Source organism: Fundulus heteroclitus, chromosome 13 (assembly GCF_011125445.2).
Source record: "Fundulus heteroclitus isolate FHET01 chromosome 13, MU-UCD_Fhet_4.1, whole genome shotgun sequence".
Classification (NCBI taxonomy): domain Eukaryota; kingdom Metazoa; phylum Chordata; class Actinopteri; order Cyprinodontiformes; family Fundulidae; genus Fundulus; species Fundulus heteroclitus.
The window spans coordinates 1,387,774-1,410,342 of record NC_046373.1 but is presented as its reverse complement, the minus strand read 5'-3'; the positions used below and the strand labels follow the sequence as shown (position 1 = coordinate 1,410,342).

General features: G+C 45.9%; 1 protein-coding gene across 2 annotated transcripts; it reads right to left on the bottom strand.

The window, feature by feature from the left end:
- Positions 1-395: 395 nt before the first annotated feature.
- khdrbs1b (KH domain containing, RNA binding, signal transduction associated 1b) lies at positions 396-19,448 on the bottom strand. 2 transcript variants are annotated; one of them, XR_004932222.1, is made up of 11 exons: positions 19,060-19,448; positions 15,794-15,915; positions 14,287-14,403; positions 13,826-13,972; positions 10,811-10,944; positions 10,436-10,676; positions 10,193-10,260; positions 9,852-9,910; positions 8,570-8,756; positions 6,357-6,425; positions 396-2,212 (listed from the first exon to the last, which is right to left on the bottom strand). XR_004932222.1 is itself a non-coding variant. In XM_012875775.3 (9 exons), the coding sequence occupies exons 1-9, from the start codon at positions 19,151-19,153 to the stop codon at positions 8,650-8,652; spliced, it is 1,089 nt and encodes a 362-aa protein (XP_012731229.2). In that variant the 5' UTR covers positions 19,154-19,448; the 3' UTR covers positions 7,274-8,649. The 2 variants fall into 2 exon arrangements, 1 of the variants encoding a protein (XP_012731229.2); XM_012875775.3 differs by lacking the exons at positions 396-2,212; positions 6,357-6,425 and having other exon boundaries at positions 7,274-8,756.
- Positions 19,449-22,569: the final 3,121 nt, after the last annotated feature.

Sequence of the window (22,569 nt, the reverse complement as noted above, 5' to 3'; positions counted from 1 at the left end):
ACGACGTCGTCCCTGACCTGTCGTTTGTTCTCAGACAAACCGACACCTTCAGAAAACAGCTGGATTTACAAGATGAAGTCAGCAGTGAGTGACTTCTGAAGGCCCTTTGGAGCGTTTTTATTTAGGTGTACCAGAGTAAAAGGGCCCAAACACCAATGCACAGCACACACTTTTATTAGGGAAACATTCAATTGCAGTTTTCTGTCCATTACTTTGTCACATCAAATACAAAGAGGTTGGCCACTAGAATGTGACGATACGACAAAGTGCAGGAAGAAGGATACTTTGGCAAGGCACTGTACACACAATGGACACGCGATCTTTGCAGCACAACCATACAGAAAAATCAAGCAGCTTTGTTTGTCTTATTAAAAATCAAGAAATAACCATGCCGATGACAAGTTATTAGCTTTTATTATTTTACATAGTATGCATCAACAACAGTGCACACACAGCATTGATTAATAGAGGCCATATAAAAATAAATCTTCAGAGCTTGTCCTGATATTCCCCTGGAGCAGCAAGGACGGCGGGTATGAGGCGAGCATACATTAAGTCCCAGATAGCAGCTGGAAGAGCTGCTTCAGAGTCACCCTCTCTAACGGGCATCAGCGTGCGATGTTCTTCTGATGGTGTGAATCCGTCAAGGCCAGGGGAAGCAATCCAGCTGTCCGCCGCCTCCCCCACCTCCACCAGCAGCATTTTTAACACATCCCCCGTCCACGAGGCGAGACAGCCTGGCTCCCGATCGCTCGCGCCGGCCAGCATTACGGAGAACGCGCGGCGGCGGCCGGGGCAGACGTGGGCAGAAGCGGAAGGGGCGATCCGACGGCTAGCGGGGAGAGGAAACATCAAGGATGACGGATTCGCGGCTCGCTCGCATTCAAGTCTACCTTTATTGATCACGGCACAGTAGCGTTTACTTTCCTCTCCACCCTTATGCTTCCTGACACTTCATCGATTCGCAACGAGACTGCTTCCACACCATCACTTATCTAGCATTAGATTATGGGAGACGCAGGAATCATTACTTCAGACATAATAGCAAATAAAGACTGAAAAATGGTCTGTTTTGGATATGGCCCGTTGACATTTCATCCCCGGTGATGGCTTCAGTCCTGATATCTAATGTTCTAGCCTATAAGCGGCAGGATTTTCCAATAAGCCAAATGGAGCTAATGCTGCCTCTGACCAGTGGATCGGCACCAGGAAATTTGTTTTTAATACAGGAAAGTAGAATTTTGACCTCTAGATGTAACTCGGCACCACAGGCTGCAGTAATATCATCAGTGATAATGGCTGAAAATGGCAGAGGGGGGTGGGGGGGATCGAATCAACAGAAGCATGATAGATGGCTGGATGGATGGATGAATGAATTGGCGGGATGCTAGTAATGTCTGCCTTCACCCTCTGTCCTCTTCTCTCGGGCTGCTCCGCTTGGCTCCATCGCGCTGAATTCTAATCCTTGGATGTGAAACTGCTGAGGACAGGACAGCGTCGGCTATGAAAGTGTTTTGCATTGGCGGGCAGGCGGGGCACGTGCGTTAGAGCCGGACGTCGTCGAGGCTGGAGCGAGCCGTGCAACGTCTGCAGGCGCTGCCGTCGACGGATCCGCGCGGATCTCTTGACCCACCGAGCACAATTCCCTGCGACGACGAGGCGTGAATTTCAAAAGCACATCCCTTAAAGCGTACTTGGATTTGAGACGTGTAGCACCCTAACTCTCTGAACGCCGTCAAAGTCAAAAGGAATCGTTTTAGGTCGGATTCGTGGGTTAATGGGAATTAAAGACGATTTCACAGCGTTCTATAAAAGGAGTGCTCATTTTCTGCTAAATTAGGCAGCTAGCTCTCCAGCTGCTAGTCGAGGGGGGGGGGGGGGGGCTGCAGAGGAAACGTGTACATCCAAAGCTTCACAAGTTAAATTACAACACACTGACGCACGATAATACACCACACAAGAGTCCTGTATAAATACCATTAAACAGTTGACATAAGGTGAGACGTCTTCTCGTCCTGTGAGCAGCTTAGGTCCCGTTTGGCCCCCCATCAGCTGCCATCTTTGCGTGGCGTGGCCTCCCTCCCCCACGTTCAAAAACCCACCCCCACCCCCAACCTTCCAGGAAGGCACACAGCACTTTTTCCCTCCCCATAGGGATGCCCCTGAGAGCTGCAACTGACCACCTTCTTCACGGCGAGCTGCTCCCGTTTCTCTGCAGAGAGAGAGAGAGAGAGAGAGAGGAAAAAAAACCCAGAGCAGATTCAGAGATAGGGGGTACAACTTGCCAAGAAGAAGAAAAAAAAAACAACTTCTTAATAAGCTGCATTAATTAAAGGTCTTTTTCCTGCCAAGCTGCACAGTTTTCTACAGTAGCTAAGCAACATAAAAAAAAAAAAAAAGATGTGATTACAGGCAGGTTTGGTAATCCTCAATAACTCCACTACAGTTTCAATTAACAGCAAATGTGTTCATTATTCTTGGTTTGTGAGCAGCATGGAGACAGAGCTAAGCAGAGCAAAATGCCAGACATCCTTTATTAACCAAGGTTACTGTAAAGTCTGGACATGCACTGCGTAAGACGGCTGAACCGCGCGACACCGACTCTGATGACAATGAGAGAGGATTTCTTTCAGAACCCGTTGAGCTCCGTCTCAACGTGGTGAAAGGCTAAATATACGCGACAGGCAGAAGAGCCCTGACGTCTAAATGCTTTTCAAAGCTATCAGTTAATTGCCTCAGCAGCAGTCTGGAGCCTCATCCCTGAGACATGGGAAGACGTTTCGAACAATAGAGTTGATTTTTGTAAATAAAACCCAAAGGTTAAGGGACACCCAGAGGTGATGGAGCCGGACAGATGGCGTAGGTCTGCTCTACGGCTGGATGGGAGTCAACAGCCAGACCATCTCTGACTGCCTGGCTTTGTGAAGATGGTTGCTCAGTTAAAACAATACGTGGATTAACCGTGGTTTTCAGACAGGAACCCTAGTCAGCACAACATTCAGACTTAGTTAAACCAGTGATCAGTCTTTCCCCGGCGTGGTTACCAAGCAGCATCAGCAGCATCAGCGACTTGTCTCAGTCGAGCGATTTCTGATTTTATAGCAGCATTTTAACTACTCCAGCCGCCGCGTGTTTTCCAGGCGACTATTTAACAAACGACATGTTGTGAAAACACTGCAGACGCATTTCTGGGGTTTGACAGGTTGAGTCGACAGCTATGCAGGGTTCCCCCCGCTGTATTATAAGCCTGGTGGGCCGACTGCTCCCCCCCCCCCTGAGCTGCAACATGCAATGCTCCCAGCACATAAAAACAACTAGCAAGCTCTGCTCATTACTCCAGCTGTCTCATCTCTACCCTGCCTGCGTTCAAGGTCCAGACCGGACACCATGAGAAATCCCATCCTGCCCCTGCTTATTCCATTTCTGCACCCAGAATCCCCGATCCCCCCCGTTCTCCTTGTGTCAGCGAGCCTCGAGCTCCCATTCCCCTCATTAGTCACTTCCGCTCAAACCACAGCCGCACCAGCATCAAGGTGTGGGGGGGGGGGGGGGGGGGGGGGGGGTGCGACCTGGCCACACACCAATAGGGGGTTTTCAGCTGACGTCACGCTCACGTGACTACTCAGCGCGTCCGCCATATTGGGTGGCAGTCGTTTCGCACCGTTGACCTGCATTGTATGACGCCTTAGGCAGTATTGGAAGTGAACAATGGGGAAAACGTGTTTAATGGTTGGTTGCACGGCCCGTGGAGGTGGAGATCAACGCTTTCTATCGCCTACCAGCCGTAATAGTGAATCAGTGTGAAAAAAAAAAAACAGCTGTCTGAACAACGCCGTCACCTATGGCTGACACGGATATCCAGGTCCGATTTGGACGGTGTTAAGCTGGAATACGCCAGAGTCTGCGGTGCTCACTTTGTCACAGGTAATTAACTGTTAAGTATTTAAAACATATAAGAAGAATATATTAATAATAGGGCTTGGGCGTTATGACTTATTACTTTCCGCGGCTGTCGTGTTGACTGCCTCCGCCGCCTCTACTGCCTATTACTACCGCATACTGTACTCCCTCTCTCAGCCGTGTTTTAATTTGATTAATTTCACCTTAACTTGATTTCAACCATGGTAAACCGTTGCTGTATTGTGGGCTGTAACAGCGCAACACATGATCGCCATGGGAAAAACATAGAAACAGATTAATTTTCCACCGCTTTCCTGCCTGGAGGCGCAACCACGGAGAACAACTGTTAGCGATAACAAAGAGTCGTCGGCTCGCTTGGATCGCGGCTGTAAGTCGACCGAACATAACTTTCCACAGTATCCCGATGTCAATGAGAGTGTGTTCTAAACGTTTGAAACACATAGCAGCTAGTTAAAAGTACATTACATGCGCGAGTGGTTGTTAGCGCTAACGGTTAGCATGAGCCAGAGCCCGGCTCAGCGCAGCTTACCTTTGAACGAGTTACAGAGATAAAGAGATCGTCGGCTCGCTTGGATCGCGGCTGTAAGACCGAACATAACTTTCCACAGTATCCCGATGTCAATGAGAGTGTGTTCTAAACGTTTGAAACACATAGCAGCAAGTTAAAAGTACATTACATGCGCGAGTGGTTGTTAGCACTGGCGGTTAGCAGCTACTAAACTAGCATGTGCTAACCCGTCCGAGCGCAGCTTACCTTTGAACGAGTTGCTGTGTTCCCACTGTTTGCTGGCTTTATGATCTGCAGCTCCTACCGGCGCCAATACGGTAAATACAACTTAATTTTGCACTGGTCATTGTTCTGCTTAAATAATTAAAGCCGCGAGCGGCGTCGATCGGCCTTGCAGCCAAGCGCCTTCGTGCAACACATTTGCAACACATTTGCGTCGGATTGTTTACATTTTTACCATCTTATTAAAACTCACCCGTCCACGTATGATGGCGATTTCCTTGATGTACATAACCAGATGTGAACTGGTTGTGAGCCTCTAGATCCTTGTAAGCTCTCATTTCCTCAAGAGTGTGCAGAGGGTTTTCACTGAACACCAGGTAGTGCACTATGTCGCCGTGCTCTACATTTGGCCAATCATCTGGATTACGGCTAAACAAGGCACCGTGGAGGGCATAGGGGTCCATATGGTCGATCACGGAACATTTCCTCAGATATACGTCCTTATCTGGTCGCTCTAGCGTGCTGGCGTACTTATCCATTCCCGATAAGATAATACGTGTAAGACAACTAGAGATAAGGAAGTGTGCCACCCAATATGGCGGACCGGAAGTTGGCCAGTGACGTCAGTGAAAACACCCTATTCACAGGCGCCGTCAAAAGCAAGGCCGTTTCCAGAAAGCTGGCCAATCATGGGAATCAGCCAACCTTTGAAACGCTGGGAGTTTTGGGAGCCGTGGAACACACACTGGCTGAGAAGCCCGCAGGCGTCAGGAGCATGCCTTCTTACACACGCGTCTGCAGGGGAAAACGCTGAGTTTAAAAGGACCGTTCCAGGAGATTTGAATAATTTAAAACCCTCAAATTGCAAATAATATACATTACGGCTCGAGATGACTAAAGGAAGTGGGGTATTTGAATCCAGTGTTGGACCAAGCAATGGAAAAAATTAGCAGCTATTTTACTGAAGTACAAACCTTAAACTGAAAGCTGATTACCTTCATGGGATGAATAGATGTGAATAATTAGAGCACAATTAACTTCTTACAGGACATAGGTTAGCTTGCAAAAGTATTCATACCCCTCAGGTTAGCACATTTGGCATGTTTTAACTGCTATTTTCAATGACAACTCAACAAAAGGAGAAAAACCATGAAGTGGAAGTACATCTATATGCTGTTTAACGGTTTTCTTCTCTCAAAACTATACATTTGTATTTGCTTTGCTTCAAGACCGACATCCACCCCCCCCCATCCCTGTAAAATTGTTTAAGCATAGCTGGATTAAAGAGCCTCTAATTTCCTAATCTTGCCAAAGATGCAGCTTTAGCTTCTTACGGGTCCGTTCTAACATGATGTGAACCGTTCACTGGCAGCTCTGGCTCTCAAGGGGGCGTCATATAAAAAAAAAAAAAAAAAAAAAAAAAATGCTTCTTGTTTTCCTCCAGAAAACAAGAAGCATCCCTACAGGCTGATGCAGTCACATTTAAATCGACTCCCAGGGATGAATACCAGTAAAATCTGTGCTTCATAAACCAGTCCCTTATGTTTGACTAGTGCCTATGGATTTGTGTTGGCCCTATAAACCCCCCCAAATACAGAAATACGTTGGCGTTTGTGGCTGTAATGTGGCGGCGTTGGGCGGACACCGGTATGTGCTGCACCTCAGTAAGGCTTTAAAAGGGGAGCGCGTGCGGCAGCAGACCGACCTGCGGCGCTTCGGCCTCCGGCGGACTCCCTCTCTCCCTCTCAGGATGCTCGGTGACCGGTAGCCGTGCCTGGAGGAAGGACAAAGCACCAATCAGCACCTCGTCTTAAAAACGCTGCCAGAAACTTCAAAACAGGTCATGCAAAGTCTACAAAGAGAAATCTCATGCAACTCACTTTTTTTTTTTCATTGTTTTTTTTTTTTTTTAACGTTAACTTTACAGGTAGAACATTTGAAATCCTACAGTTACACAAGCAAATAAAAAGTAAGAGCAGAAGATATGGACACAGATTTGGCTCCGTTGATTTTAGCAGGAGTTGCAGTAACACTACCCTGACATATTTTGATAGAAAACAAAACATTATTTTAGTACATAAAATCCACTAGAGTATGACGTTGGAAGTTACTTTTTTTTTTTTCCTCTCTTTACTTTTGGACTTGATCTTTTTTTTTTTTTTTTTATTCTCATGATTTCTAAGAATTTTTTTTTTTTTTAAAAAGAAAGAAAGTTTGGATTTACCATCAGGTTTATGTCAAAGGATAAACACACTAAGAACTTAAACATTTAGGGTTAGGTTACCTTTACAGTGGAGTTGTCTAGGTTATGAGCATCCTCTCCATTGCACTGCCATTACTCTCTACTAAAGGCGGCCCTCGCGCCGCCATCATTCCTGACAATGAGGCCTAGACCTGAACTTTGACCCCAGTTAAGTTCCAGCTGCCATAAAAGCAATTCTCACTGACGATTACGACCACAGGTATAAGGATTGAAAAAGTCTTATACATACCCAGGCATTCAATGCTTTAGAACTCTATACACATTAGGAAGCTATCCAGGTTATTTTAGAGGTCTTACCTCTGGCTCCTTTTTAAAAAGTATAGAAAGAGAGAGAGAGAATAAGTTGTGCTCTTTTGATAATCATTCAAGACATCATTTAGTACGGTTAAAGTCTTCAGACGGCAATACATTCATTTAAGATTTAAAAAGCGCTTTTGAAGAAGAAACAAAAAAAAAAATAAATAAAAAGGAAAACACCTACATCTGACGGCCATTTCAGAATTTTTACAGGACAGTGAAACAAATGAAGCCAGTTAGATTTCATAAAAAACAAACTAAGCTTTATTGACAAACCGCTGCAAAACATCTTTTGGACAGATTTAGTAACCTATTTAGCCAAGCTTACACATGGAGCATAATGCATTTTATGGAGAGGGTACAGATACTAGTGGCAGAGTAAGTACAATTAGGATATTTTAAAATATGTACAAGAGTTCGGATTGAGCTGCAGGATCCCTTCTCTACAGGAAGAGAAGACCCATGTGGAGATTTTTGTCCCAATCCTTCTTTTTTTTTTTCTTCCTCTGGACTTTGAGCATGCAGTTTGTAATAGAATCAAATCACAATGAAGACCCGAACGTTATTTAGATTAACAAGTAGCCATTCACCGGCCAGATTCTCATTAGGCAATTATTTTGTTGCTTTTCTTAAGATTAAAAAACAAAAAAAATGAGGATATGAGGACAGTCCATCTCAACAGTGTCTATTAGGGCTATATTTCAAAACTCACGAAAAAAATATTGCTGCCTAAGGCTAATTGGACAATCGTTTTAGAACTATTTAAAAACAAACCATTATAGAGAATGAATTGCACCGATTCCATTAGTTTTGCTTTAGCCTTATCTTAATTTAGGATTTTTGGTTTTGGTTTAGATATTACAGGATTAAAAATAGGTTAAAAGGTCTTTTAATAGGCTATATTAACAGAATTTTGAAATGTAGCCTAAATGGGAATCTGCAACTGACCCTTAACAGGTTCTTTATATTTAAAACAATTAAAATTGATTCTTTAGACATTTAGTTCTTGAGCCACTAATTCTACTAGAACTGACTATTCCCAAACATTAGAAGAAAATGAACAATGCAAAAAAGCCAAAGAGGGATACGAATGGTGAGAGAAAAGTATACAGCAGGAACAAAAAAAAACTCAAAATGGAAACTTGAAAGGGTGCCCACAAGTCCTCTCTGACCAATCAGAAGCCACTTTGGCTGGCTGGATGGACTGCTGACCAGGAAGTATGACAAAAGGGTCGGGGAGGGGGGCGTTTGTGATCGAATCTCAGAAACCAGTTCCAATTTCCAGTTCCCAATTTGCTCTGTCAGGTAGAAGTCCAGTGAAGGGAAAAGACCAAACCAAAGACAAAACGGACAATTACTTTTTTCAGGCTTCTTAAAGCGAGAGCTGCCGTGGTAGACAGGCGGTTATCGGGGCAACACTAAGGGTGGAGGGTCCGCTTCAGTACTGTCGGTATGGGTGCTCCCGGTAAGCCGTGCTGCCACCTCTGGAGGGGGGAAGGGCTTTCCCTGGAGTCGTCCGCTGAGTACCGTTCCAGTCATCCTGGGCTGGAGAGGACACAGAGGAGACCAAGTAAACGCTGAAAGTTTGTTTACAGAATGACATTTACCCCAGACAGCATTGTGTTGCTTTAAATTAAAGATCAGACTGTAGTTATGGTAGGTATTAGTTATGATGGGTAAGCTTTCAATGTTAAACTCGAGACTGGAAGGGAGGAAGGAAGGAAGGAAGGAAACATGGAGGGTAGAAGTAAGGCAAGAAAGAAATGGACAAGGAGGAAGGAGAGGGAATAAAGAAGGAGGCTAGGACAAAAAGGAAGGAAGTTACACAAAATGAAGAGAGGAACAGAGGAACAAAGAACACAAGAGGAAGGAAAAAAGGAAGCAGGAAGGAGGAAGGACAAAATGAAGAAAGGAAGGACAAAAATAGGAAAGGACATAAAGGACAACATCTTGACAACAAGAAAGAATAAAGTCTGGAAATACAAAGACTTTTATAAAAAAAAAAAAATAAATAAATAAAATACAGAATTCCCTTCATTTCCAGACTGAAGGATCTCTGCACCAGAATGTGTTCAGCCTGATCAACACAGCGACCCCCCCTCCCCTCAGATCTACAGGGCCTTGCTAAAGTATCCATGCATCACTTTCTCTGGCTGAGCCTCCAGCAGTTTGTCCCAAAACAAGCAGAGGACCCAGCGGACGGGTTGAAGAAGCTGCTCTGGTCAGATGAGACCAACGTTAGACTCTTCATCCAACAAGTAAAAAGCTACACAGCAGAAAACCAGAAACCAGAAAACTAAACGGACCACCGCCAAAGCCCAAGAGGGTGGCGGCAGCCTCACGCTGCTTTCCTTTTCTCAGGTAGAGTGAAGACAGGGAAACTTTACAGCAGCAGAGCGTTGTTCTGTAAAGTGGCGACTCAGGGCAGCTGGAGGCTAAAACAGAACACTTTACACAATAATTATCTACCATTTCACTATAATGCGCTACACTTCCCAAACCAAACGCATTGAGGTCAGCGTTTGTAACGTGAGTGAATAGGAGAATGTTTGAGAGGTGTAAAAACTTCAGGAGGCTCTGAGTTTAGATTTGTGCTGGGAAAGAAATGAATGAGACCGTAGCTCAGTGAGGTGGACTCACCATATGACTCGTATGACTCAGTTGTCTCTCCGTGTCCATAGTCATAATATTCTGGTTCTCTGGTGGTTACAAAAAAAGAAAAAAAGAAAAAAAGAAAAAGAGGATGATGAGGTTGAAAAGTGAAAGTGGGACGTTTAACAACACTAGCTGCTGACAGTGCAGACGACGTTTGGCTTTAACTAATGACATAAACTGGCTGCTCCATGTTTGCAACCAGAGCTTCCAAAACGTGTAACAAAGAACTACGAAGGACTGCAGCGGTGCGCCGTTTCTGACATTTGCCAGTGTTTACAGTGAAGGTGCTCCGCGTGTGAAAGCAAAGAGACGTCTGATTCACTTACGCCTGCGGCTGACTGTAGTAGCTGTCGTAAGACTCGTAGGCCGTGTCTGTGTAGCTCTCGTCGTAACCCTGGAGAGCAGAAGAAACAGGTTTAAGGGGCGGTTTGTTCGTGAATCATCAGTGTCACAAACCAGCCCTGAACTGAAGCACACAGTCAACCAAAGACATCTCTAAGCTACGTAGATCTATGTCCTGATCGACCTTGGTAGAAAACTTGGCCCAATCAACCACGCTTCAAACGTACATATTCGTCGTAGTTCTCTGCAGCCGCGCCGGCCGTGTGCTGGTGAGCAGGGGGCGGGGCCATCCTCTGAGGTGGTCCGCCAGCTGGGGGTCTGGCGCGTGAAGCCGCAGCCCCTCTGGCTGGTGCAGCAGGAGGTCCTCCTCTGCCCGGGGGGGCCCCCCTCACTGCCCCACCTCTGGCTGGGCCTCCTCGAGTCACACCTCCTCTGGCCGCGGCACCGTGAGGAGGCATCCCCCTCCCCCTGGAGGAGAGAGGCGACAGTTATTTACGCACAGCCCGTCACACTCATCAATAAACAAATTGCACCTTTGCTCTGAAACTCAAAGTGTTGCTGGACAGGGCTGTGGGTGTTTGCCCACGCATCTATGCCTTTACCTGTGTGCTCCAGCAGGGGGGACCCCCCGGCCCCTAATGGGCATGCCCCCTCGGCCTCTGGCGCCGTGCTCCTGGCCTCCGTTCAGGTAGCTCATCTCCATGAACTGCTCCTGGCAGATATCATCCATCATATCCTGCAGAAACACATGCGCAGCAAGAAAACCCAGAAGAAATGCTTAGACCCGTCGGCACCGAACGCTGGAAAGTGACAGTGCAAAAATACAGCAACCTCTGCACAGCATGTACACAAGCTCTGAGGAAGTGGGGAAAAAAGCCTCCATGCCAGTGACTCAGACTGCTAGGGAGAGGAGGGGGGGGGGGGGGGGGGGGGGGGTCGGCGGCTGGAAAGCTTCCATCCACACTCCATGTCTTCCTTCCACCGTGCAGAAAATGTAAATCTCCTCTACACGGCCCTGACAAGTCCAGTGTGACTGCATCAGCGCTTATTTTATCTGCTAAACAATAAGTTGGGCTGGATTAGCAGAGCGGCGTGTCTCAGCAGCACAAATCCAACGACACATCCTGCCATTTTTTCCCCAAAGCTGCACCGTGACCCAATCAGGTCCCGCTTGTTGATCAATCCCAGCCTGACATGGGGTCAGGGCACCGATGATGAGGACGGAGGAATAAGATGACGGCGGTAAAATGCAGAGAAACACGCCTCTGACCAAGCCCAGGCTCATCTTAGAAGAGAAGCAGGGGAGCAGCGCTGCTAGAAAGCGCTCCGTGGATCCGTTTTACTGAGGATGGGTCGCTGCGGCGCTGATCTGCTGTGGCATTTCCAGCAGTAAACATGAGGCTGCGCAGACTCCAGCATGAGAAGAGAACAAATCCTCTGAAGAGCTGGAGACAAACACTGGAAATCTAGAAAGGTTTCACAGCCTCAGATTCTCCAGGAACGCTCGCTCCAAACGACAGACCGGCAGATTACAGGCGCTATGGGGGACAGCAATACTAACGCTGCATCTAGTTCACTCGCTTCTTCGTCTCGGCTCTCATCAAAACGAGTCGTCTACAGCCCCCTGGCCTTGTTACCACCGCGGGGCTGTTCCCCGCCTCCCCCTTGTTAGACTGGCAGGGTCCTGAGCCCGGCAGCACGGCCTTTCTGCCTCCACTACAGCAGCGATGGGGGAAAAAAGCTGCTGTCAGCTGAGCGGGGTGAATGCGTCTCCATGCATGAGAGCTTTCCATCTCCAGACTGAGACGCTGTTAAAGGTGCAGTGATGGACAGACACGCAGGCAAACCACGGGGACGCCAGCCGTGCTGACAGTGAACGCAGCCCCAAGTCCTCCTTTTAGCCGATTGCTTTCCTGTCTGGACTGGGCCATGGACTGTTTGCTCAGGGTAAACACCCACTCCATTTCCCAGCCTCTCTTGCTGCGCTCCTTCCCAGAGCTCCTTCTAGCTAGAACGCAGCCAGCCACCCGCCTAACGTCCTAAACCTCTTTAGGATTCAGGTGAGCATGCAAACGGCTTCCAGATTCTAGAAATTAGAAATGCTGAGGTGAAATGTGATTCCTTTTCTTAAGCAGCGTCTCTTTCTCCCCGATTTAAACGTTTTAGAAGCCAACTGTGTGCATCCTGGCTCTAGTAACTTGGATCCATTAACAACAGTCATAACTTGCTTATTACTAATGTACTGAGGGCCGACATCAGTACCAGGCAGGGACCAATCAGGGACCCTTAATCACCACAAACATCAAAACTAACACCAAGTCATGGTATAAACACAGCAAAATGCACATTATCCAGCTGCTCTTTGTTTCTGACAGAACAAACAATTATTCCGACAGCTGCTTATAAAAAAAAAAAAAAACTAATTAGTTCCTAATTATTGCATTTACACAATTTCCTTGTTTTTAGCAACCTAAAATATTCAGATCCATATTTGTCCTTGGAAGCAAGTGACAAAAAGCGCCGTTCTTCCAGCCTACTGAACTGGCAGTGCACAGCAGCGGGTGGGGGAGGGGCAGCACTCTGTTACTTTGTGCTCCATTTAGCCAGGAAAAAAGCGCTGTCCTCACAGCACTTTACTAGCCTTTTTTAACCCAAACTGTAGAAACTGCAGCAGATCTGCACAACATACTGAACAGCTACGTCAATGTGTGCAAAACATAATGGCAAAGCGTACCTCTGGCGCTGCATGGAGCATAAAGTAAGAGCTACACCTCCCCAACATGTTTCTGCACCGGCTGAAAGAACGCCGCTGCACCGTAAGGCCGGCTCACATGGAACAAAAACAACATTGATACTTTTAGGCTGAACGCAGAGACACCATATTTGTCTCAATGGGTTTTTTCTTTTCAAAGTCATTCTAAAAAAAGCGTCTCTGAATCAAAGCTTTATCCCAAATGTCTCCCAGGCACATTTTTCAACAAACAGCTGAAAAATAACATAAAAGTATAACAACATAAACGATTTATCCCAGCCCTACTACGCCTTCACTTCCCTTACAAAGATAAATTCTGGGATTTTGGGAATCTAAAGCAGGACAATCATGGTGAGAAGCTAAAATATCTCCACCAATCAGCAGCAAGATACAAGCAGCATCTCTGATGATCAGCTGACTGCTGACTGGCTAAATTTAGATGAGGTTTGCTTTAGTCTTTATCAAAGTAACATGAACATAATTGCTAAAACAACTGGACCTAGTAATAAAGGGTATTTTCCATAGAAGTAGGATTGCTTACTGCTTTCTGTTTTAATATTCTTTTTAAATAAAACATCGCACTACATCCATTCTAATTTAGGCGAAACTGATGTTTTTATTCCACACCATCGTGCCCCAAGAAACTCCTGATTAACCAGTGAATGATTGTCTGCAATAATCATTGGCTGCTGAATTACTTTCTGAGGGGGCTTAGTTATAAATAGACAAACAAAATTCAATAATTACACAGCACACTAAAGGTTCTTTTAAAAAGGTCACTGCTACAGCTAAGAATGCCAACAGCTTTTCTACATTCGTATGGAACAGAAAGCGCGCGGCGCACGGACCACAGGAGCAGACTTACGGGGAACAGGAACTTCTTGACCTCCTCCATGGCGTGCGCCATGCGCAGGTAAGCGTCCGGCACCGGGGCGAACACTTCAATGAACACGTGCAGCTCCATGGAGAGGTGGGCGTACTTGGGCTCGCCGCCTTTCCTCAGTTCCTCCTCCTGAGACAAGAGGAACATCAGATAAATGTCAGCAAGCCAGGGGAGGCAGACCCTTACTCAAATATTGCATGAATTATGCAAGCTGTTATCACATTTCAGCCGCCTCAGGGGGCAACAGGAGAGATGTGGTAGTAGCGCTTCTATATAGAGTGTTAAGGTAACAGATTCAGAAGGAGATCCTAAAACAGATGTGCAGCACTCCAACGCTCATGGCCTTAGGCTTAGACTTCCTGTAGGTTGGTAACATCTGGCCTCGCTGCCTCCCTCATTGTGTAGAACCCAGATGTGTTACAGCTCCGTGTGTGCGTCCTTACCTTGGCTTTGTCTCTCATGGATCCTTTGCCCAGCACGGAGATCTTGGCTCCGGTCTCCTCCTGCAGACGCTTGATCGTGTTGCCCTGAGGTCCCAGAATCTTGCCCACGAAATTGAACTAACAGAGCAACAGAGCAGAGCAAAATGAGCCTGACAATCAAAGCAGGGCCCGGCTAAACGGCGAGAGATTGAGGGAGCAGCGTGTTCTGGCAGCGCGCGCACGTTCAGAGCCTCAACGTTTACCAGACGTTGAGTCAATACGAGCCCCTCAGGCTGTGCCGCTGTCGGCTGCTATCCCCCCCTGCAATCATCCAGACCCCGCTTGAGATCAAAAGCTGCAATCTTTGTCTCCTCAATCCGCGAACAAAGTCGCGGCCGTGTGTCACAGTTAGGCGTCGCTGCCAGCCGCGCTCAGAGGAAGCAGAAAGGAAGCGGCCCCTGCTTTGCCTTCTGAAGGAGTTTTGGCAAAGCTAAACATGAATTAGCGCCGTCATCCTCAACACTGGAACATTATGTACCAAATCAAAGAATGTCTGAAAGATCACATGGCTGTCACTCCCACACGGATATCGCTTCTACTTCACGCTGATCCAGCCTGCAAAGCAAATAAGAAAAATACTACACTTCCTCCTGATTAGCTGCATTAGGAGGCGACGCAACGTGACGCCGCGTTTCTGAGAGGAGTTGCTGCAAAACTAAAAGGTGATTTGGCTGAAGTGTTGAAACAAAGATCTGAAAACAGACAACATTTGAAGCCATTCCTCGGTGTATGACATTAGCGAGTGGTGTGGTTAGCATGGCTAGCATTACTGGACCAGCAGTCTCCGTGTGTCTTCCCTAGAGAAGTAGATTCTGAGCTAAACCCATGAGATTTCCAAAAGCTCAAAAGAATGAAGGAGAGCAGCTTTGTTGTAAAGCGTTCAGCCTTCCTGTTGCCTGCTGAAGACCAGCTCTCAGTACCTCCACAAACATGGAGAGCCGTCATCCAATTCCAGCCAACAGCCTAAGACTCCGTGCATCGTTAATAATGAAGAATTTGGTTCACTGTAGAGAAAAAAAAAATGAAGAGATTGTGACCTGGGGCGGTCACAAGTTAAAAGTCCAAAACTGCCGACATGGTTGCGGCCTGAGATTACAGACCTCTGAGCCCCTTTAATCACAGTCAATGCAGCAGTTAAGGCAGATTTCCATGGAACTGAAGCAGAGCCACATGTTGAAGCCAAGCAAGACTGAAGGAACCCAGAGACTTGAACAGAGGGGGATAATCCATCCCAATCACAGTATAATAACCTTTTTGCTCCATTTCGTGGCATTAAAGGTGACCAGTATGAGCTGGTAACACAGCGTGGAGCCCAGACAGCAGAGTCCAGCACAAAGCGTCTGAGGCTACCCAGTAACCCTTGGCTTTGGGTAATTGAAACGCCGCTGTAGGAAAGTTTCAAGCCAAAAGGTGAGGCGGTTAAAGAATTATTTGATGGAGGAAGAAAAACAAAAGCGAGCGGACTCACCTTTGGGTATTGTTTGACAGGTATGAGCACCCGTTCCTTGAGTTTGATGTTCTTTGTTGTGAAAAGGTCCAGGTAGGTCTCCGACTCCTTCTTGGTCTCTCCTTTCTGCACTCTATCGATTTCTAGAGAGGAGAAGCAAACTATTTATGCTAAACTGGAAAGTCTAAGAGGGAATGGTGCACGTAGAAATATGTCACAAAAGTTGCTTTAAGGATAAAACTTGGACCAAAAGCTGACAGTTTCACCAGCTCTTGGAAAGTTTTAACATGTAAAAACATTAATGCAGAGCTGCGTAATACGTTCAACACTTATTACCACGGCGATATCAGTGTGCTCTAAAGGACTATTGGGAAGGCCATATTTAAAAACAATGGCGCCGTTGAATGATTTTGTAATATTCAGCTTTATTTTGTTGCCTAAATCACAAAACTGTGGTTTCTGCGATCCAGTGACGCTCAGCGAATGAGAACGGGTCATTAATAGTTGTGTGGTGGTAGTGATGAATGCAGTCCTGTTGTTGAATATTGCAACGACTACATCATCTGCCTTAACAAAGGCGCTTCTGAATCCTGGCTGATCTGTATCGGCTACTGATGTGGAAAGACGGTGACGGGCCGTCCAGGTGATGCGAGGCGTCACCTGGACGAATATTACAAACAACAAAAGATCGGACCCAAGCAGTCCTTTGTGATTACGATTTCCCACACACTGATGCTGCAATTTAATGTTTCAGCTCCATTTGTTATTCTATTATTCTGCTACTTTATTAATAGTTTCAGAATATTAGCAATGGGTCAACCATGAATAACTTATTTTTTACAGATTCTTCAACGGCTGTTTTCCTGCCACTGACTGTCGAGCTTTTGGTCTGCAAACATTGGGCTTAAAGGGGATCTGGAAGACCTCAGCCCAATTTTAACTCAAAGTAGTCAGTATAAAACTCTCAGCACTGGTTCCTCCTCTCTGCTGCACAGCAGCTTCCAACAGTTCCCCTCAAACCACCGGGTCACACCTGGCCATGACAACTCCTGCACTAGCAATGGGCAAACATGTCAGCTGCGCCGCAGTCTGCCAGCTGTGAGTCCAAGGAAGGCAACTGGGGACGGATGCAGGAAAACCGGTCCGTCACACAGACGCCTTTTATCGCCTGCCACACTTCCCAGCGGACAAGCAGCATGGATCGCCCCGGATCTGGTAGGGGAACGGCGCACCGCTCCAAATCATCTCCAAATGAGAGACGCCGGGGGTGAACAGAGACTAATGTATAGCAGACAAAACTAACGGCAGATGTGGTCAAAAGTTAAAAAGATTTGTGATGCAAATATTAATTGGCCACCAATGGCTAGAAGTGAATCCTTCTAATTTTCCCTCGACATTTACAGTAAATAATGGAAGAAAATGTTTTCCCTTAAAGAGACTCACCAATTAAAAAATGCCAGATACTTGAAATCAGACTCCAGTAGATCATCGGGTCTGCAGTGATCAGAAGGTCAAATATTTGAAGATAAAAACAAACTCCACTTTTTCCATAGAGATCTCCAATCAACAGGGGTGGATATTATTGCCACCCCCACCAGATTTATCAAACGCATCTGAACCAACATTCGGTCTAAAGATTCATCAGTAAACTGAGTGTACTTTGAGACACGTTCCCCTTATTCCTGACAATACTTTGCTTAGGGACATGTGCTTGGCCACGTTCCATTTCTGGTGGGTTCAGGTGATGTAAACACATCAGCAACTAGGATGCTTTTAAGGCGCACTTTAACATGCGGTTAGCAGAAATCAGGTAAAGGTTAAGGACTACGGCAGGTCAACTTATCCCTTCGTACCCCCACACACACACACTTACCCCTTACTTCCTCAATTTCGCATCCACAAACAAACCACTTTGTGCTTCTGCAGTCAAATCGCTCCATATTAGTTTATTTTACGTAGCAATAAAATAACCCTATCCCAGAATGCTAATGTCTAGCATGTCTAAAGACTTTCTTGCAGTCCATTTGCATGTATTTATTGACGATCCCTTTTTAGGTTAGCTGCCTGAAACTTGACCAGAACTCTCAACACCTGATCGGCCGGAAATAGCCCTTAGCGGCCCACCGCTGACATTTATGGCAATCATAATCTCATTTTACTTACAGCCAACTGCAAGTAAATTACAGGACATAGGAAAGGTCCGCGTGGCGATCATCTGCCTCAGATCAATGAAGTAAGGTACATGTACAGAGCAACAAACATAGGGAAGTCGTGGCCATATCGCTTTAAGGGTACGGATTAATGTATGTCTTCCTTTTCTGTCCAAAACGACCACCTCTATCAAGGAACCTGTTAAATATTTTATATGATAAACATTTGCTGGACCTATTTGAGTTGAGTCTATTTTTCATGAAACAGGAAACTGCCATCAGCCAGTAAAACTTGAACCAATCTCGATTAAAACAATTATATTTCTATTGTCAACAGTGTCACTGCAGCGGCCTTGAAAAACTTCCTCGCGCTCCATAATAACTTACTTACGTTGAGGTATTACACGCCGATTTTCTTCACGTCAACAAAAGTCTAACATTAAACATAAGGTTTTAAAACACCACAGCAAAACGTAGTTCCAGAGAGACCAGAGCAAACAGCTACCACAGGCGGAGAAGGCTTCCCTAAATAACGCAGGAACGAGAAGAGCAGCCCCGGCTCCGCCATGGCAGCCGTCCCTTTACAACACGGCGGCTCACAGCGGGACCTCGAGCTCGACAGCGCCGTTAGTAGGGGGCCCGCCTCTCGGCTTTCAGGAGTCGAGGTGAACGGTGTTGACTCGGACACCACGGCTGCTCAACATGGCTGTCCGACACTGGCTGAACCCCGCAGCGACATAACGACGAGGAAAAAGGACGGGTTGTCCGGGAGCCGCTAAAGTTGGCGAGTTTAAACTCAGCACGAGCCTCCGGCGTGTGACTGACATCAGTAACTCGAGGCGGCGCAGCAGCGCGAGGGGGGAACGGGAACCTTTCAACCGACAACCTGAGCGCGCGCTACGCCGTCAAACGTTTGGGCCGTTTTCCGTTTGGGTCCCAACCGCCATTTATCTTCATTGCAGAGCCACGGGAGCTCTCGGGGGTTGGTGCTGCGGTTATTTGGGCATTTTAGGGCTAGCGCAAAAGCACACAGCAGGACCAAGAGTACAAATGTGTGTCCCTCCGCTCCCTCGCGCTGCAGGTTAAAGCATTGAAAGTACGATAAAAACACACAAACGCAATTCAAGAGTCGTCTACCTGCGTTTAAAAGTTTCATGGCGTGCGTAAACGACGAGTCCAGGCTGTCCTTCTCCGCCAGCAGTTCGGGGAGATATTTATCGTCGTTCTCCATCTTGTTGAGTTCGCGGGTGCAGTCGGCGTTGAATGGCAGAAGGAAGAAAAACCCGAAAAAGCGTTGAAAACTCCAATAAGAAGACAAAAAAAGTAGTCCGTTTATGTTACTGTGGAGTGCCGAGTATCCCAAGAGCAGAAAGGCTTCGCATGTGGCTTATCGTCGGACGGCTCCGCGCTTTGCCTCGTATTGGTTCACTGGACCGACTGGCCAGCCTTCTTGTCGGCAGCGCGGACTGGTTGGAAATGGGAGAACAAAAGCAGCGGAGGGTGTACGGCTCCAACAGACGGAAGTGAGCTCAGAGGGATGTGGTTCTCAGGTCTGACACCGCCTACCGCGCGTTCACTGGATTAAAAGAAAGTGAAATATGAAAACCGTCCGGCGTGCTCTCTAGAGGTGGAAAATAAATCCACAAACGTCTCTTGATTGCGAGAAACAAATAATCGCGGAAAGTTTAGCATTATTCCTACCAAATCGCTTTGGCCATTAAGGGGGGGGGGGGTCTAGAAAAAGTTTTGCAGGTGCGGCAGCATTCACAATCAATCACCCTCTTGGTCAGTGAAGCTTGTCTGCCTGACAGACCTCAAGAGAAACTATGACCCATTCACCGGTTAATAATATTGGCACTCTTACTGTAAATGACTACAACCGTTTGATGACACAGAAATAAAATGTTGTGTATCAATAGTCCAAGGTGTGGTAAAATACATTGTAATACTCCACGATTCAAAGCAACGGGCAGTGGCTCCATTTTTTGTTGCATTCCATTTGCAGTCGGAACTCGGAAATCCCGCCTTCCGATCGGAAGAATCTACTGCAATGGCCGCTAAGGTCGGAAAATTATTTTAAGGTCGAACGTGGGATCCAATTTGACAGCTCCTCACATCAGCTGTGATGAAAACATATTTATTTTACAAGTAACAGTTGTAAGAGTGCATCTAAAATCAACGTTAGCATATAGCGGCTGCAACTCTGAAACAAACTAATTAAAAGTGGTGTTTAGGAAAGTACAACTTTATATACATTTAGAAGAGGTGCTATGAACACAACAGCTTTCCTGGCAGTCACCATATTATAATAATACTTTTTTTTTTCCTTCTGTTTTTATTGTTGAATCCCGACATCTCCAAATGTGTTAACTGGAACGCTTTTCACTCGGGTTTACCCCCATTCCCAGCTCTTATTATAACTGGAAAGCAACATTTAAATAAAAGTGGCTCGAGATTGGAGCATAAACTTGATTAATTGCAACAGCTCAGACTTAAAATTGTTGAAACAAACAAATTTCACACCAAAACCAACAATCATAGCAGAATTTTAGGACTTGGTATGTCGCTTGGTGGAACCTTTTAAATTTAGGTACATTAGAAAAGCCAATTTTCTTGGGTTTTGCTTAAAATAATGTAAAAAATTTTTTATTAACTATACACCAAAAATCTACAGATTTCTTATAAGCTTCAAATGTATTAAAAGCTCTTCTATACTCCATACTTCTGTGACACAATTTGCTTTGACACTAAACTGTTTTGTTTTATTGTCCAATTCTGCTTTCATTGTATAACGGTATGGGGGGATGGCAGGTGGGGCCATGGTCTGGAGTGAGTGATAGATACTAAAAATTGGTGCACTCTTAAGAACCAGCAAATGAAATGAACTAAGTTTGTATTCTCCTCTAATTCATAAAACCTAAACATGATCTATATAATACTGTCCTGTGGGGGTGAGGTGGTGGGGCAGTAGGCAGCAGTGGGCACCAGCAAAGTTGATAGGAGTGGCCCCCTCCCTCGTTTCACCACTGCTGGTCAAACATTCCTATAGCCATATAATTTCAGGTCTCTTATGCACTTTTATGATTACCAATTTTCACAAAATGTTTATTTATGTTTCATTTTAATTATGGCCATTATTGTTTTGTTTTTTATAGTGTGCCACTTTTAACATTCGTCCATATGTAACAATAGCATAATAAAACACAGTTAAACAATACACATCAAACTTGCAAAGAAAATAAAGCATTTTTTCTTTCCTTTATACCACATTTCTCAATTTATTATTTCACAAATAAATCAGAAGAAAAAAAAAATCCTTGCAGGGAAGCATTTTTTTCCAAATGCGATTAGCTGAAGACTATCAGAGAGGTGTGAGAAGCATAATGTCAGATGATTGCAAACACTCTATTAATTGGTGAGTTTAACTCAAGATAACAGGCCATATGGATTGTGCAGCACTCCTGATTGAGGCTCTCTACTGCCCCTCAGTGGTCGCTAGTGAGAACGACAACAGGATGCAACTGAAGGTTCCTCCACGAGCAGAGGCAGTCCTTCTCTTAACCTAATCATCCATTTTCCTCTCCTCTCACTGTATTGATTAAAAAATGCTTACCTGTGAGCGAAAGGCTTTGTGAGAAGAATAACTAGGAGAAGCATTTTAAGGATTGATTTCTTCCACTCGGGCACTTGTAATGAACCTGCTTTCCTGCTCAGTGAAGCACACTGGGTCAGAGGTTAGAGCCGGCCTGTGCATACAAAGCAAGAAAGCCACTTTTTTTTTTTTTTTTTTTCACACCGCTGTACGTTCGGCAGTGGTATGCATTAAGCGCAGATGGTCGCTCCTTGAACAAAAGGCAGAAAACTGCAGGTTATTTGTCAGTCCGCTGTCGGAGTGAAAACTATTACAATCGACCGCAGGTGTACCCGGGCGTGCATCTGCTCAAAACAAATGAAGGCTAAAATTGTCTGCGATAAACACTTATGAGAGACCGAGGACCTACTCCAACCATCAGTGCTCATCTTGATCTATCTCTGACCATTACAGTGTTATTAGTGTTGGGGGGGGGGGGGGGGGGGGGGGGGGTTGCAAGGTTGCTCTAGCTCCTCTTGTCACTGACAGAACGAATTGCCTGTGAGCTGAATTTCAATTGGCTCATAAAAGGAAGACTTACTTCTTCTTGGCAGGTGCAAAGGTTCCAACCCGATAGCTTGCACTCTTGCCTTCTGCCCGTGCGGATCTAGGCTGTCCCCTAACATACAGGTTCACAGTCTGGGGTAAACAGGGGCAGATGGGGGGGGCTTAACACGGGGGGTTTCATCAGTAGGCAGCCGCCACAACTCCAGATCTTTTATTACCATTCCTCATGGCCTCTAGGTTCCAAAAAAAGGCAAGAATTCAGTGTGCCCACAGAGTTCGCCCTCATTAGAGCAGCCTATGGAGCATCAAGGGGGTAGCACATTCCCTCTCATGTAAAACTAATCAAATCTTGTGATTGGCAATTTTGCCAATCACAAAACAACAGGACTTAAAATCAAGTAAGAAATTTGTAATTGTCATCTGGAACATGTCAACTCTATCGTCTCTTCATTTTCTATACATGCTGAGGAGTCACACCCAGATCCCCGCTGCTGCCCCATAAAGCACTG

What these genes read in the sequence shown, in the direction of transcription:
- khdrbs1b (XM_012875775.3), bottom strand. Translation starts at nt 19,153, where the DNA reads ATGGAGAACGACGATAAATATCTCCCCGAACTGCTGGCGGAGAAGGAC. An exon ending in CAGAGAACTACGACGAATAT is followed by an intron (nt 10,261 to 10,435) that starts GTACGTTTGAAG and finishes TCTGCTCTCCAG; the next exon opens with GGTTACGACGAGAGCTACAC. An exon ending in TGAGTCATACGAGTCATATG is followed by an intron (nt 8,757 to 9,851) that starts GTGAGTCCACCT and finishes TGTCCTCTCCAG; the next exon opens with CCCAGGATGACTGGAACGGT.